General features: G+C 55.8%; 1 protein-coding gene across 1 annotated transcript; it reads left to right on the forward strand.

Annotated features, from left to right (window-relative positions):
• The first annotated feature begins 932 nt into the window (after positions 1-932).
• On the forward strand, positions 933-11,680 carry CPLANE2 (ciliogenesis and planar polarity effector 2). Its single transcript, XM_024206428.3, has 6 exons — positions 933-983; positions 3,351-3,512; positions 6,726-6,878; positions 8,589-8,713; positions 9,156-9,292; positions 11,242-11,680. The coding sequence occupies exons 2-6, from the start codon at positions 3,407-3,409 to the stop codon at positions 11,501-11,503; spliced, it is 783 nt and encodes a 260-aa protein (XP_024062196.2). The 5' UTR covers positions 933-983; positions 3,351-3,406; the 3' UTR covers positions 11,504-11,680.
• Positions 11,681-12,160: the final 480 nt, after the last annotated feature.

A 12,160-nucleotide genomic window follows, 5' to 3' on the forward strand; every position in this document is an offset into this window, starting at 1 on the left:
AACTAAAATGATTAGGGGTTTGGAATGGGTCCCAGCTGCGGAGAGATTAAAGAGGCTAGGACTTTTCAGCTTGGAAAAGAGATGGGGGGGGGAATGATAGGATAGAGGTATATAAAATCATCAGTGGTGTGGAGAAAGTGAATAAGGAAAAGTTATTTACTTGTTCCTATAATATAAGAACTAGGGGCCACCAAATGAAATGAATGGGCAGCAGGCTTAAAACAAATAAAAGGAAGTTCTTCTTTACACAGTCAACCTGTGGAACTCCTTGCACGAGGAGGTGGTGAAGGCTAGGACTATAACAGGGTTTAAAAGAGAACCTCCATGAATTTATCTAGTTATGTCCATTCATGGCTATTAGCCGGGATGGGTAAGGAATGGTGTCCTTAGCCTCTGTTTGTCAGAGGGTGGAGATGGATGGCAGGAGAGAGATCACTGTTAAGTTCACTCCCTTTGGGGCACCTGGCATTGGCCACTGTTGGCAGACAGGATAGGGGGCTGGGTGGACCTTTGCTCTGACCCAGTACGGCTGTTCTTAGGTTATGCCCGGCTGTCGCTGCCGAGTAATGTTCTGTGGCCGGTACAGGCAGCAGCTCACGCCCCTTGAAATGGTCTCACTTAAACTAAGCCCGGGGAGGGCTAATAGCCAGTGCTAATGGGGTGAGTTTCTTTGCACAGCTGTCAGCTGCACCTAGCGCTAGAGGCCCGTTCGCCCGCTGGGGCAGGAGCTGGGAGCGCCCGGCGCCAGGCTCTGGCCGTCAGTGCCCTAGGGGTGCAGGCCGGTGCAGACCCAGGCAGCTCCCCGGCAGGGGCGGGGCTGCCCTGCGCGCGGGGGCTCCCCTCGTCGCCCGGCCCCACGTGCTCCAAGCCGGGGCTGGAGCAGCCCTCGCGCATGCGCCGCTGGGCGTGGGGCGCGCGCTCAGGGGGCGGGGCGAGGCCGTGCGCGCTGAGGTCACACGCAGGCGAGGCGGAAGTGCCTGCAGGTGAGAGCGGGGGACCGGGGTCCCCTTAAAGCGGCAGGCACCGGGCGCGCTGTGGCAGCCCCCTCCCCCTCCCCCCCGGACGCCAGGGGCGGGGCTGGCGCGGGGAACTAGGAGCCGCGGGGGGCGGGGGGCTGCGCTTGCCGGGCCGGGTGCCCCCCTGGGTGGGGGCGGGAGTGAGGGTGGGGGCCTGTCTCACACGTCATACTTGCTCCCCTCCCCCACCCCAAGACCTGCCCCAGTTTCTCTGCCACTGACTTGCTGTGTGACCCTGGGCCCCGCCTTTCCCTGCTCCGTGACTCAGTTTCCCCATCTGCACCATGGGGCCTGGCAACGCTGACCACCCCCTCCCCTTTGCAAACCGCCACCAGCTCCCCAGCAGAAGGCTGCTGTGTAACTGGGGGGGGGGGGGGGGTGGCACTGATAAGTTACCAAGGGGGCCCTGAGCTTTCCTCTGCCCCTGAGACCGGCGGGGAAAGCGAACAGAGCCTGAGACGCACCCACAGCAGCTGCATGGAGTTTCCTCCCAGAGGGAGGAGGGATGAGTAACGTTGCGGTAGTAAGAACTTTTATACAGCATGAGCCAGAGATGATACCGGTGGGAAAATGATCGTCACATCAGTGGGTTAAGAACAGGTCGTGTGTTTCAGCCTGAGGAGTCCGAGGCACTTTACATGGAGGGGAGAAACACTTCACCTACCACTGAAATGCATCCACTTCTGGGGTGCAACGTGGCAGCTGTTTAACAGTGCACAGTAACGCTGCACGGTAGTAGAGGATTGAATGTGGTGGTGGGACTAATGTGTGGTGTGAGGGGGAGGCCGGCATTCAGTCTGTGCATGAAGAAGAATAGACCCCACACATCAGCAGGTCTAGGCCTGACTGTTTGCCATCGACTCTGTTGAATGTCTAGTCCAGCAGCTGGCAGAGGAATAATTTATGCAGCTAACACATCTGTTCCCAGCTTGTTAGCTTCTTTGCTTTGATCAATTGCCTTTTTCCTTAAGAAGGGGATCAAAGCTATTCAGACTTCCCCCCTCCTTTTGAGAGGTGCACGTGAGGTTGGGTATACAGCCGATGTGACTGCTGTGCTAGTACCAGGAGTGCTTGCAAAACCCTAGGCAGGGCCCCCAACGAACAATCGCATTTATTCATTGTTATGGCCTTCAGCAATACCACCTTGTGTTGTGAAATTCCATCCCCACGTCAGGCCAAGGCGGTGTCTGGATGGGAGAGCTTCCAGGAACACCCAGGAGCAGTAGGTAGTGGTGCTAGCGATTCACTAGGTGGCATTATTCCCTGGGAATCGGTATGGAATCGGGGCTTTGGCATAGCGTTCTGCTCCTGGAGTAGCAGTACACAGCGCGGTCCTGAGCGCATGCCACCATGAAGGATCCCCTGGCACTTTCCAGGAGTTACTCTCATTGTCCTGGCCAGATTCCAGCTAGGCTACAAGTAACTACGTGCTGCTCATCAAAATTCCCCCAGCTTTCAACTGGGCATGGCCATTTGTCTTCATTTCTTGTCGGAAGCTGTTCTCTTGAGATGTGTGCTGCTAAAGAGCCAGGGGCTAGCTAGAGAACTCATCTCTTCCAAGCGGTCAGTCTAGCCCCGGACACCAATGCTAAATGCACCAAAAGAAAGATCATCTGTAAAACTGGGTGATTCCAGGATTTCCCAGACCTTGAGTCCTGTTTGTGATAGAGCCAGTGTTTTTATGTATCCGTATTTAAATAAACACAAACAAAAGAATGGCCTAGACCGCCTTGCCATCAGTCACAGATATATAACAAACGCCAGGCATCATCTCTCCTTTGGAAGCCTGGGGTCTGGAGAAATAATAATTATCCTGAGCTCTTACATAACACGTGCTATGAGTAGAGCTCAACTCGTGTCACAAAGGAGATCAGTATCATTATCCCCATTTTATGGAACGGGAAACTGAGGCACAGAACGGCAAAGGGACTCGCCCAAGGTTGTCTGGTGGGAGAGCTGGGAATACAATTCCATTCTCCTGAATGCCAGTCCAGTGTCTGTCCACCAGGCTACTCTAACTCCCTTAGAGTAGCTGCCAGTTCTCTCTTAAATTAACCCCATTATTATTATTGTCTATATTCCAGTAGCCTCTAAAGGTCCCCATTGAGATCAGGGCCCCTTTCTGCTAGGAGCTACACAGACACATAGTGAGAGACAGTCCCTGCCTCCAAAGAGCTTCTAGCCTAGACAAAGGGTGGGAGGGGAAACTGAGGCACAGAGACAGAAATAATTTGCCCCGCGGTCATAAATCAGAGTAAACCTATTGTATTTTTGTTTGGTAGTAAATTTATTATCCACAGATTTAATTCCCTTCCCTTCTCTCTTTTTACACAGATTTTTTGACAGTGGTCCAGTAGCCGACACTGACTCTCGCAGCCACCTGTCCAGAGATGGCAGTTTCCCCTGGAGCTGTGATCGTCCCAGACTGGCACAAGTCCCCAGAGGGCAAAGAGTACCTGGCCACCATCCTGCGGAAAAACAAGCGGAAATTCTTCGGTGAGTCCTCTCTGCCCCTGCCACCGCTGCGGGCCCTAGAGGCCGCTGGTGAGAAGAGACGACTCTATGGGACAAGCTTAAGCGGCAGTAATGGAGGAAAGTGATGGGAATCAGGCTGCTGACTGCCTTTGCCCCCCAGTGAGGCTTTCATTGGCCCCCTATTTTTGGTACCACTGGGGAAATAAAACTGCAGATTCAACAACAGATCATTTATAGACGTTGTTGAATGGGCCTGGGGAGCAGGAGTTCTAGGCTGTGGGCTTCAATTTCCTCCTCGGTAAACTGGGGATAATAAGGGTTAATTCAGTACTGTTTGCAGTGTGCTTTGAGATCCTTAAATGGAAGGGCAAAGCGTTACTTGCTGTGTGCTGGTTAAGACCCATGGCATCTGTGTCATAAGATGTCATGGGAAAGGAGGGAAGGTCCTCTCATGGATCAGTAACTGGTTAGAAGATAGGAAACAAAGAGTAGGAATAAATAGCCAGTTTTCACAATGGAGAGAGGTAAATAGTGGGGCCCCCCAGGGGTCTGTACTGGGACCGGTGCTGTTCAACATATTCACAAATGATCCGGGAAAAGGGGTAATCAGTGAGGTGGCAAAATTTGCAGATGATACAAATTACTCAAGATAGTTAAGTCCAAAGCAAACTGCGAAGAGTTACAAAGAGACATCACTAGACTGGGTGACAAAATGGCAGATGAAATTCAGTGTTGATAAATGCAAAGTAATGCACATTGGAAAACATCATTCCAACTATACATACAAAATGATGGGGTCTAAATTAGCTGTGTGCTTTTCTCCCAGAGTGGTCGTGGCTGACCTCGGACCGATGGGTCCTCAGCACCATCTCCCGGGGCTACACCCTCCAATTTACCTCTACCCCGCCCAACCACCCTCTGCCCCCATCCCTCCTGGGGGACCCCTCTCACAAGGCCCTGCTCGAGCAGGAGGTGGGGCAGTTCCTGGGCCTAGGAGCAGTGGAAGTGGTGCCAGCAGAGTTCAAAGGCAAGGGGTACTACTACTGCTATTTCCTTATCCCGAAGGCCAAAGAGAGGCCTGAACCAGTACATGGTGAAGCTCAAGTTCTGCATGGTCTCCCTGGCCTCCATCATCCCCTCCCTGGATCCCAGGGACTGGTTCGCCGCCCTCTATCTGCAGGACGCGTACTTCCACATCCATATATTCGAGGGACACAGGCGCTTCCTCCGTTTCACGGTTGGACAGGAACGCTACCAATTTACGGTCCTCCCGTTTGGCCTGTCCACTGCCCCCAGGGTATTCACGAAATGTATGTCGGTGGGGGCGGCCTACCTCAGGCACCGGGGGGGGGGGGTCCAGATCTTCCCCTGTCTGGACGACTGGCTGGTCAAGGGCAGCTCCCGGTCGCAGGTGCGGGATCACGCGGCGCTCCTCCTGTGTACGTGCGCCACCCTGGCTTGGGGCAGAGGACCGGCAGGAAAATGTCCTGACCCATGTGATAGGCGGAGACCACCTCCGGGAGGAACGAAGGATGTGGGCGGAGCTGGACCTTATCCTTATGGAACACCGTGTATGGGGGCTCGGAGGTCAGGGCCCTGAGTTCCGAGACCCGCCTAGCCGACGTGATCGCCACCAGGAAGGCTGCCCTCCGCCGTCAATTGTGAGGGCAAACCCGACTCAGGCACAGGCCTCGTTGGCTCCCTTTTTAGCCCATTCAGGACATTTGCACATGGTCTTCAGTTCATGTGTTCACCTCGCCTTATGCGATCGTCTGGTTCGGCAGGGCTGTGCTCCGTCCCGAGAGTTTGTGAACTCCTTCCCACCCCCAACAGATATAGCTTGGGAATCACCTACTGTGGAATACACATGAGCAATCACTCGACGAAGAAAAGACAGTGACCTTTTCCGTAACTGGTGTTCTTCGAGATGTGTTGCTCATGTCCATTCCACATCCCGCCCTCCTTCCCCTCGGTCGGAGTTGTCTGACAAGAAGAAACTGAGGGTGGGCGGAGCGCGCAGCACCCTTATACCGCACCATGGAGGCGCCACTCCAGGGGTCGCTAGGGGTGCTCCCCTCCGGGTACTGCTAGGGGCAAAAACTTCCAATACCGGTGCATGTGGCAAGCACGCACACCTATTGTAGAATAGACATGAGCAACACATCTCAAAGAACTCCAGTTGCATCTGAAGAAGTGAGGTTCTTACCCACGAAAGCTTATGCTCCCAATACTTCTGTTAGTCTTAAAGGTGCCACAGGACCCTCTGTTGCTTTTTACAGATTCAGACTAACACGGCTACCCCTCTGATACTTGTCTTTTCCTGGAGGATAGGTCCATCAATGGCTATTAGCCAGGATGGGCCGGGATGGTGTCCCTAGCCTCTGTTTGCCAGAAGCTGGGAATGGGCAACAGGGGATGGATCACTGGATGATTCCCTGTTCTGTTCATTCCCTTTGGGGCACCTGGCATTGGCCGCTGTCGGAAGACAGGATACTGGGCTAGATGGACCATTGGTGTGACCCAGTAGGGCCCTTCTTATGTTGTGCTCTTATGTGTGAGGACATCGTTATCCTTATCCCCACTTAACAGACGGCGAAAGTGAGGCCCAGGGAGGGGAAGTGACCTGTTGAAGCCCAGTCAGTAGGTCAATAGCAGAGCCAGGGATAGAGCCCACCATTGGGACTCAGTGTCCCTTGTTGCCTCCATGCACGCTGTGTCCCCCGACGCTTTACGTAGTTACATACGAGACGGGGTGTGGTATATCCAGGGGCTGGAAGCTAACTAAAAATACGGTGCAGTTTTGTAACAGAGAGGAGGGTCACTAACCATTGGCAGAACATACATAGGGACGGGGTGCAGTCTCCATCCCTTGGTAGGCCTGTAAATTCCACCTGGGTGTCTTTCGGAAAGATACGCTCCAGCTCAAGCAGAAGTTCTGGGCTTGATGCAGGACTCGTTGGGTGAAATTCTCTGGCCTGCATCATATAGGAACTCAGACTAGATGATCATAATGGGCCCTTCTGGACTTTACTTCTGTGGATCTATAAAGGACAGAAAACGGGTCATTCTGAGATAAATGAGTTAAAACCCGGCCAACTTGGGCTGCGTGGAGAGATTGATCCCTTAACCGGGGACTGGGAGAGCCGGGATCTCAAAACAAAACTGCTTCCTGTGCAAGTTGGGTGGGGAATGTAGGGCCGAGGGACACTGACAAGTTCTGTTGTTTCATTCCAGGGCTGATTGAAAGGCCGGTGCTCCCCCCACAGATGGCCGCCGACACTGCCAGCTATAAGATTTTTGTCTCTGGGAAAAGCGGCGTGGGTAAAACCGCAATGGTGGCCAAGCTGGCTGGCCTGGAGGTGCCCAGTGCGCATCATGAAACAACAGGTGATTGATTGGAGGGCGGCAAAGGGCCACTGACAGGGAGTGAGACTGTCCCTCAACCTTCCCAGCACGGGGGAGAAGCAAGACAGGATGGGGGTTGTTTCTTTGGGAGGCGGCGCTTTCCTGGGAACGGCTGGTGAGATCACTAGCAGCAGGACATCTTGCTCTAAGCCAAGAGATGACATAAAGGCATAGAGGAGAGGGAGCCAGAAGGGAGTTCCTTATCCATGCCGGGTTAGCCCCATGCTGGTCTGCTATGGGCCACGGCCCCGCTGTCAATGACCTGCCTGTCTACGGCATTGCAGTGTATGGGTGTATTGGGTGGTGTCCCTTTAACTTGCTTGGGAGCCCTCCCTGTCGTCTATTGCAGAAGCCACCAGAACCTAACAGAGCCCCAGTGAATCTATGGAGCTCGGGTTGCGTGTGTATCTAGCTCCTTAACACGGTTTTTTGAAACCCAGCTGGTTTCCTCCTGTTTCTGCTTTTGTGTCCAGCACACAGACACAACGGGGGTGGGTGAGGAGGACGGGTCTCCCTCCGTCTCAGCAGGTGGCTGGCACCGAGCAGCGGCTTGGAGCTCAGGGAAGAAAACCTTCAAGCAAGGGAGCAGGAAGGCGTTCTTCCCAGTGCAAGGGACTGGCCCGTGGGATAACCCCACTGCAAGTGAGAACTCCAGGGAGCCTGGAACTGGCTGCAGGTGGTAATAGGGCCAACTTCAGGGGTCAGGCTGGATGTCCAGATGCTCTTTTCTGGCCTCATTGTCCTCTCCCTCCTATTCCCCAGTACAGACACAATGCGTCCTGTTAAGCATCCAGTCCTGTGTGCAGTGGTTTCCCCCAGAAGCTCACAGCACACAGGTATTATGTGGACAGGGCAACTTCTGTAGAATAACATCACAAGCCAGACCCAGGGGTTGGTGTTTTGTGGCTAGAGGAGAGTTGGGGCTTCAAGACTCTGGCTTCTGTTCAGGACTCTGCCACCACGTGACATTGGACAAATCGTCTTATTTGTCCTGAGCCTTCATTTCCCCGTCTGTAAAACAGAAATCCTAATCTTTTCCTGGCGGGAAGGTGAGGGCCGCGATGAGGTGGGTAGAACAGCAGCTGTTTGCTGGGTGTATACGTGCAGCGCTGTTGTTCTTCGGACATCTGCGTGAGCGTGTCGTTATTCATTGCGCTGTGTTGTTCTCCTGTCTCAGCCGCGGACTCTCTTCCTGGAAACTTTGTTCTTAAACATCCTTTAAAGGCCGGTGACTTTGGCCAGCGGTGGGATGTTCCTCGGGTTACAGGTGGGGAAACTGAGGCACAGGATGAGGCTGGGACTTGCCCAAGGACACGCAGCAAACTAATGGCATGGAGAGGAATAGAACCCAGGTCTCGTGACTCCCAGCTCAGAGTTCTGTCCATGGCCTACGCTGCTGCCTTAGCATGGATGGCGTGCCTGCTATTCAAAGAGCGTAGCAGGCATCACTTGATAAAACCTCAAAATGTCCCTGGGAGGTTGGGATGTGTCAGATCCATTTTACAGATGGGGAGACAGGCCCAGAGACTATGAAGCCCAAGGTCACAAGGGGTCATTGGCAGAGTCCGGATTAGATGCCACGTCTCCTGTGCACTGGCCCCTGAATACGTGACTCCCTCCAAGCCCCGAGAAAGGGCTCTGGCAGGCCTCCGGGAGCTCGGAAGCTAAAAGCAGCGGGCGATCTCGTTGCAGGGATCCAGACGACGACGGTATATTGGCCGGCCAAGCTGAGGGACAGCGGCAGGGCGCTCATCTTCAGGTTCCACTTCTGGGACTGCGGAGAAGCAGCTCTGAGGAAATTTGATCACATCCTGCCGGTGAGTCAGCCCCGGGGTTGGGGAAGCTGCTGTCTCCCCGGGAGCTGAGACTGAGAAAGCACAGTCTGGATTTCAGCCCCCCGAAGCTTGGGGACTTTGTCTCCCTGAAGGGTGGGCCTGTATGACACACAGCCTGCCAGCTTGGCTCCAGAAGGAAATGCCTCTAAAACTCATTGGGCCTGATTTACATTTTATGCCCCTCTGGCCTCGCTGCTCATGTCAGACACACCTTGCTGGGCCAGTGCTAGCCAGGACTGATGCTGGTTGGCCTTTCCCACTTGGGGGAACTGCAGCCCGGCAGGAGGAAATGACTCGTTTCAGATCACACAGATGTCAGTGGCCGTCAGGAATGCAACACGGATGTGTCTGCCAATCCAGGGGTAAGGCTGCTAACCAGTCCCTCTCTGCACCCCATCTGATATGCAGTGTCGCTCCCTTCTAGGCCTGCAAGGAGAAGGCAGACGGCATCCTCTTCCTCTTTTCTTTCACCGACCGCTCGTCCTTCGATGACCTCCCCAGCCAGATCTCCCGCGTCACGGAGGGATCCGAAAACCTCGTCAAAATAGTGATTGGCTCCAAGTATCCTTGACTCGCTGGCTCCACTCCACCCTGTCGATTGCTTCTAGTGACACCGACAGCTGGGGTTTCCTAGCATGGCTCCCTCATGCGCCTCACCCAGCAGTGGAAGCTCCTGGCCTGCTTGGGGTGGGGGTTAGCTAGACACAGGCAGGGCTGTTTGCTTCCTGTGATGCTGCAGAGGAAGCTGGGAATTTTTAGTCCGTACACAATAGTTACGCCTTCAAATCCCTGTGCAGACAGGAACTGGTCCTAACAGGCACCTGTCAGGAGGTCAATATCATTAGCTCTGCTTCACAGGTGGGGAAACTGAGGCATGGAGCAGGGCAGGGACTGGCCCAAAGCTATACAGGGAGCCAGTGGCAGATCTGGGAATAGAAGCCAGGAGTTCCTGGTTCCCTCCTTATCAGAGATTGGTTGGAGGGCACTCACTGACATATCTCCTTCATTCTCACTGCGCTAGTCAGGCCAGGGCTCAGAAACAGGCAGTACGTACCCGCACCTCTCTGAAGCTGCTGTCTTGTTCTGCAGAATCTCTGCTTCCATTGGGGGGGAGGAGGGGAAGTGACATCACTAGGTTGTGATTAAAGCCTCAAAAACATGAGCGGAGCGTCACCGCTGCAGGTCTGAGTCTGCAGAGAGCCTGGGGCGGTCGCTCGGAGAGGTGTGAACTGTGCCGTTCATCTCACCAGTGCTAACGGGGGTAGATTCTGCTTGTTGGCAACCCCTCGGTTGCCGGCGAGAAGTTGCTATTGTCCAGCAGTGCTGACACGTGGAAGGCAGGTTTGCGAGGCTGCAGCCAGGGAAGGAAGAACTGGGAGGTGTCTGTCTGGCAGCAGTAGGGAGCAGGAGGCTGCAGCCCAGGTGCTGGGCATTTCTGCGGGAGCGGGGACACGGGGCCCATGGAGCTGCACGCCCGTACCTCTCCCTGAGCTCTCCAGGGGTTGGGGCTCAGCACATCCCCTTCCCGGGAGCTGCCTGAGGTAAGCGTTACCCGGAGCCTGCACTCCTCCCACACCCCAACCCCCTGCCCCAGCCCTGAGCCCCCTCCTGCACTCCGTACCCCTTGGCCCCAGCTCAGAGCCCCCTCCTGTACCCCAAACCCCACATCTCTGGCCCCACCCCGGAGCCCTCACCCCTTCCTGCACCCCAACTCCCTGCCCCAGCCCAGTGAAAATGAGTGAGTGAGCGATGGAGGGAGCGGGAGGCGGGGCCTTGGAGAAGGGGCGGGGCCTCTGGGCAGGAGCGGGGCAAGGATGTTCAGGTTTCTGCGATTAGAAAGTTGGCAGCCCTGTGCATAGCCCATGGGCATAATCAGATCTCCTAAGGGGGAGCCAAGCTCCAGGAGCCCAGCGGTGCCGGGGAACATGCATGATCCCGTGTGGAGCAACTGCCCCATCTTCTGTGGGTGGTGTCTCATCGGAGCCACTCACACGGGCGAGACTCATCTTGTGGGAGGAGCTTGGAAGAGCACCGCCATCTTTCCCCTCCTCGATGGGACCCCGCAGTCAGGCTGTTGGAGGATGACGGGGGTGGGTGTGACTGGGGTCCCATGGGGCACAGTCCCTGGTTCTGTCTCAGGGTTCCTGTAGCACCCATCATGCCAATCGCAGACCTGTAGAGCCCCACGCAGCTCTCATTCACTGCCTGGGCTTGAGCGGCACTCGGGTCGCTCTGCCCCGTGGCAAGCAGAGAGCTGGGCAAATGGGCCAGTGCTGCTAGGGGCCATTCCCCTTGTCCAAGCAGCCAGCGGGAAGGATGGCGAGAGAGGAAGGACTCATGTGCCACCACCTCCCATCAGGACTTGGTGGTGACCCCAGGCCGGAACGCAGCCCATCTGGGTGGAGCCGTGCAGTGGTTGTGGTGCGATGCCCTGGTGGTGCACCGTGCTGGTGCCCTGCTGCCATCCACCTGCCATGCTGAGTGCTGCCTCCTTGACGGCGCCTGCCCAGGTTCGATCAGTTCATGCACACCGACGTCACAGAGCGGGACCTGGCCGAGTTCCGGCGAGCCTGGCGCCTGCCCGTGCTGCGGATGAAGAGCGTGAACGGGCCCCGGCTGGCCGACGGGCGGACCCTGGACGGCCGCGCTGGGCTGGCGCATGTGGCGCACGTGCTGAACGGGCTGGCGGAGCACCTCTGGTACCAGGACCAAGTGATGGCCGGCCTCGTCCCAGCACCTCAGCCTGGCACAGAGGAGACATCCCGGTGCTGAAAATCAGCTTGCCTAAAACTCCGGGTGCTGCCGGCAGGTGGAGCCAGAGGCCTTTCAAAGGCTGCAGCCATGTAAGGACTAGCTCTAGCCTCCAGATCCGGGAGCCCCCTGCCCCCACTGGCGCTGGCATCACACAGAAGCGCCCTGCTCGGCACTGGCATCACGCAAACCTGCGGCCAAATTGATTGAACCTGGGCGATTTCCAGAGGAGCTAAACACCCCCAGCTGACACTGGCGTGACTCGGGATCAGAGCACCTCAGCCCCAAGCGTCTCTCGCCGGGTACCCAAAATCCCTGACCACTCCTGGCTTTAGCTTTGATCTGAGCCAGTCTAGAAAAGCTCCAGCCTGCATGCTCCTTCCTACGTCCCTGTAGCTAACCAGGACGGCAGCAGCTTCCCGGACGGCAGGGCACAGGAGCCATTGGAGGCTGGCACTAGAGGAAGCACTTTGCAGCGTTGTTTGGGGCTGGGGAGTTTTGCGGCTCTGGGGTAGTGAGTGCCAAGGCAACAAGACCAGCTAGGTGGATCGTAGCCCGCTGTGCATTCGGACGTGGCATTGCTGACGTATCGTTTGGCTGCAGGCACTTCTGAAGCTCCCATTACCTTAGTACCTGGGCTGGCTAAGGGCTCAGAGGAGCACGTTGATAGCGCCTGTC

Source organism: Terrapene carolina, unplaced genomic scaffold (assembly GCF_002925995.2).
Source record: "Terrapene carolina triunguis isolate 2854851 unplaced genomic scaffold, T_m_triunguis-2.0 Scaffold714, whole genome shotgun sequence".
NCBI lineage: Eukaryota > Metazoa > Chordata > Testudines > Emydidae > Terrapene > Terrapene triunguis.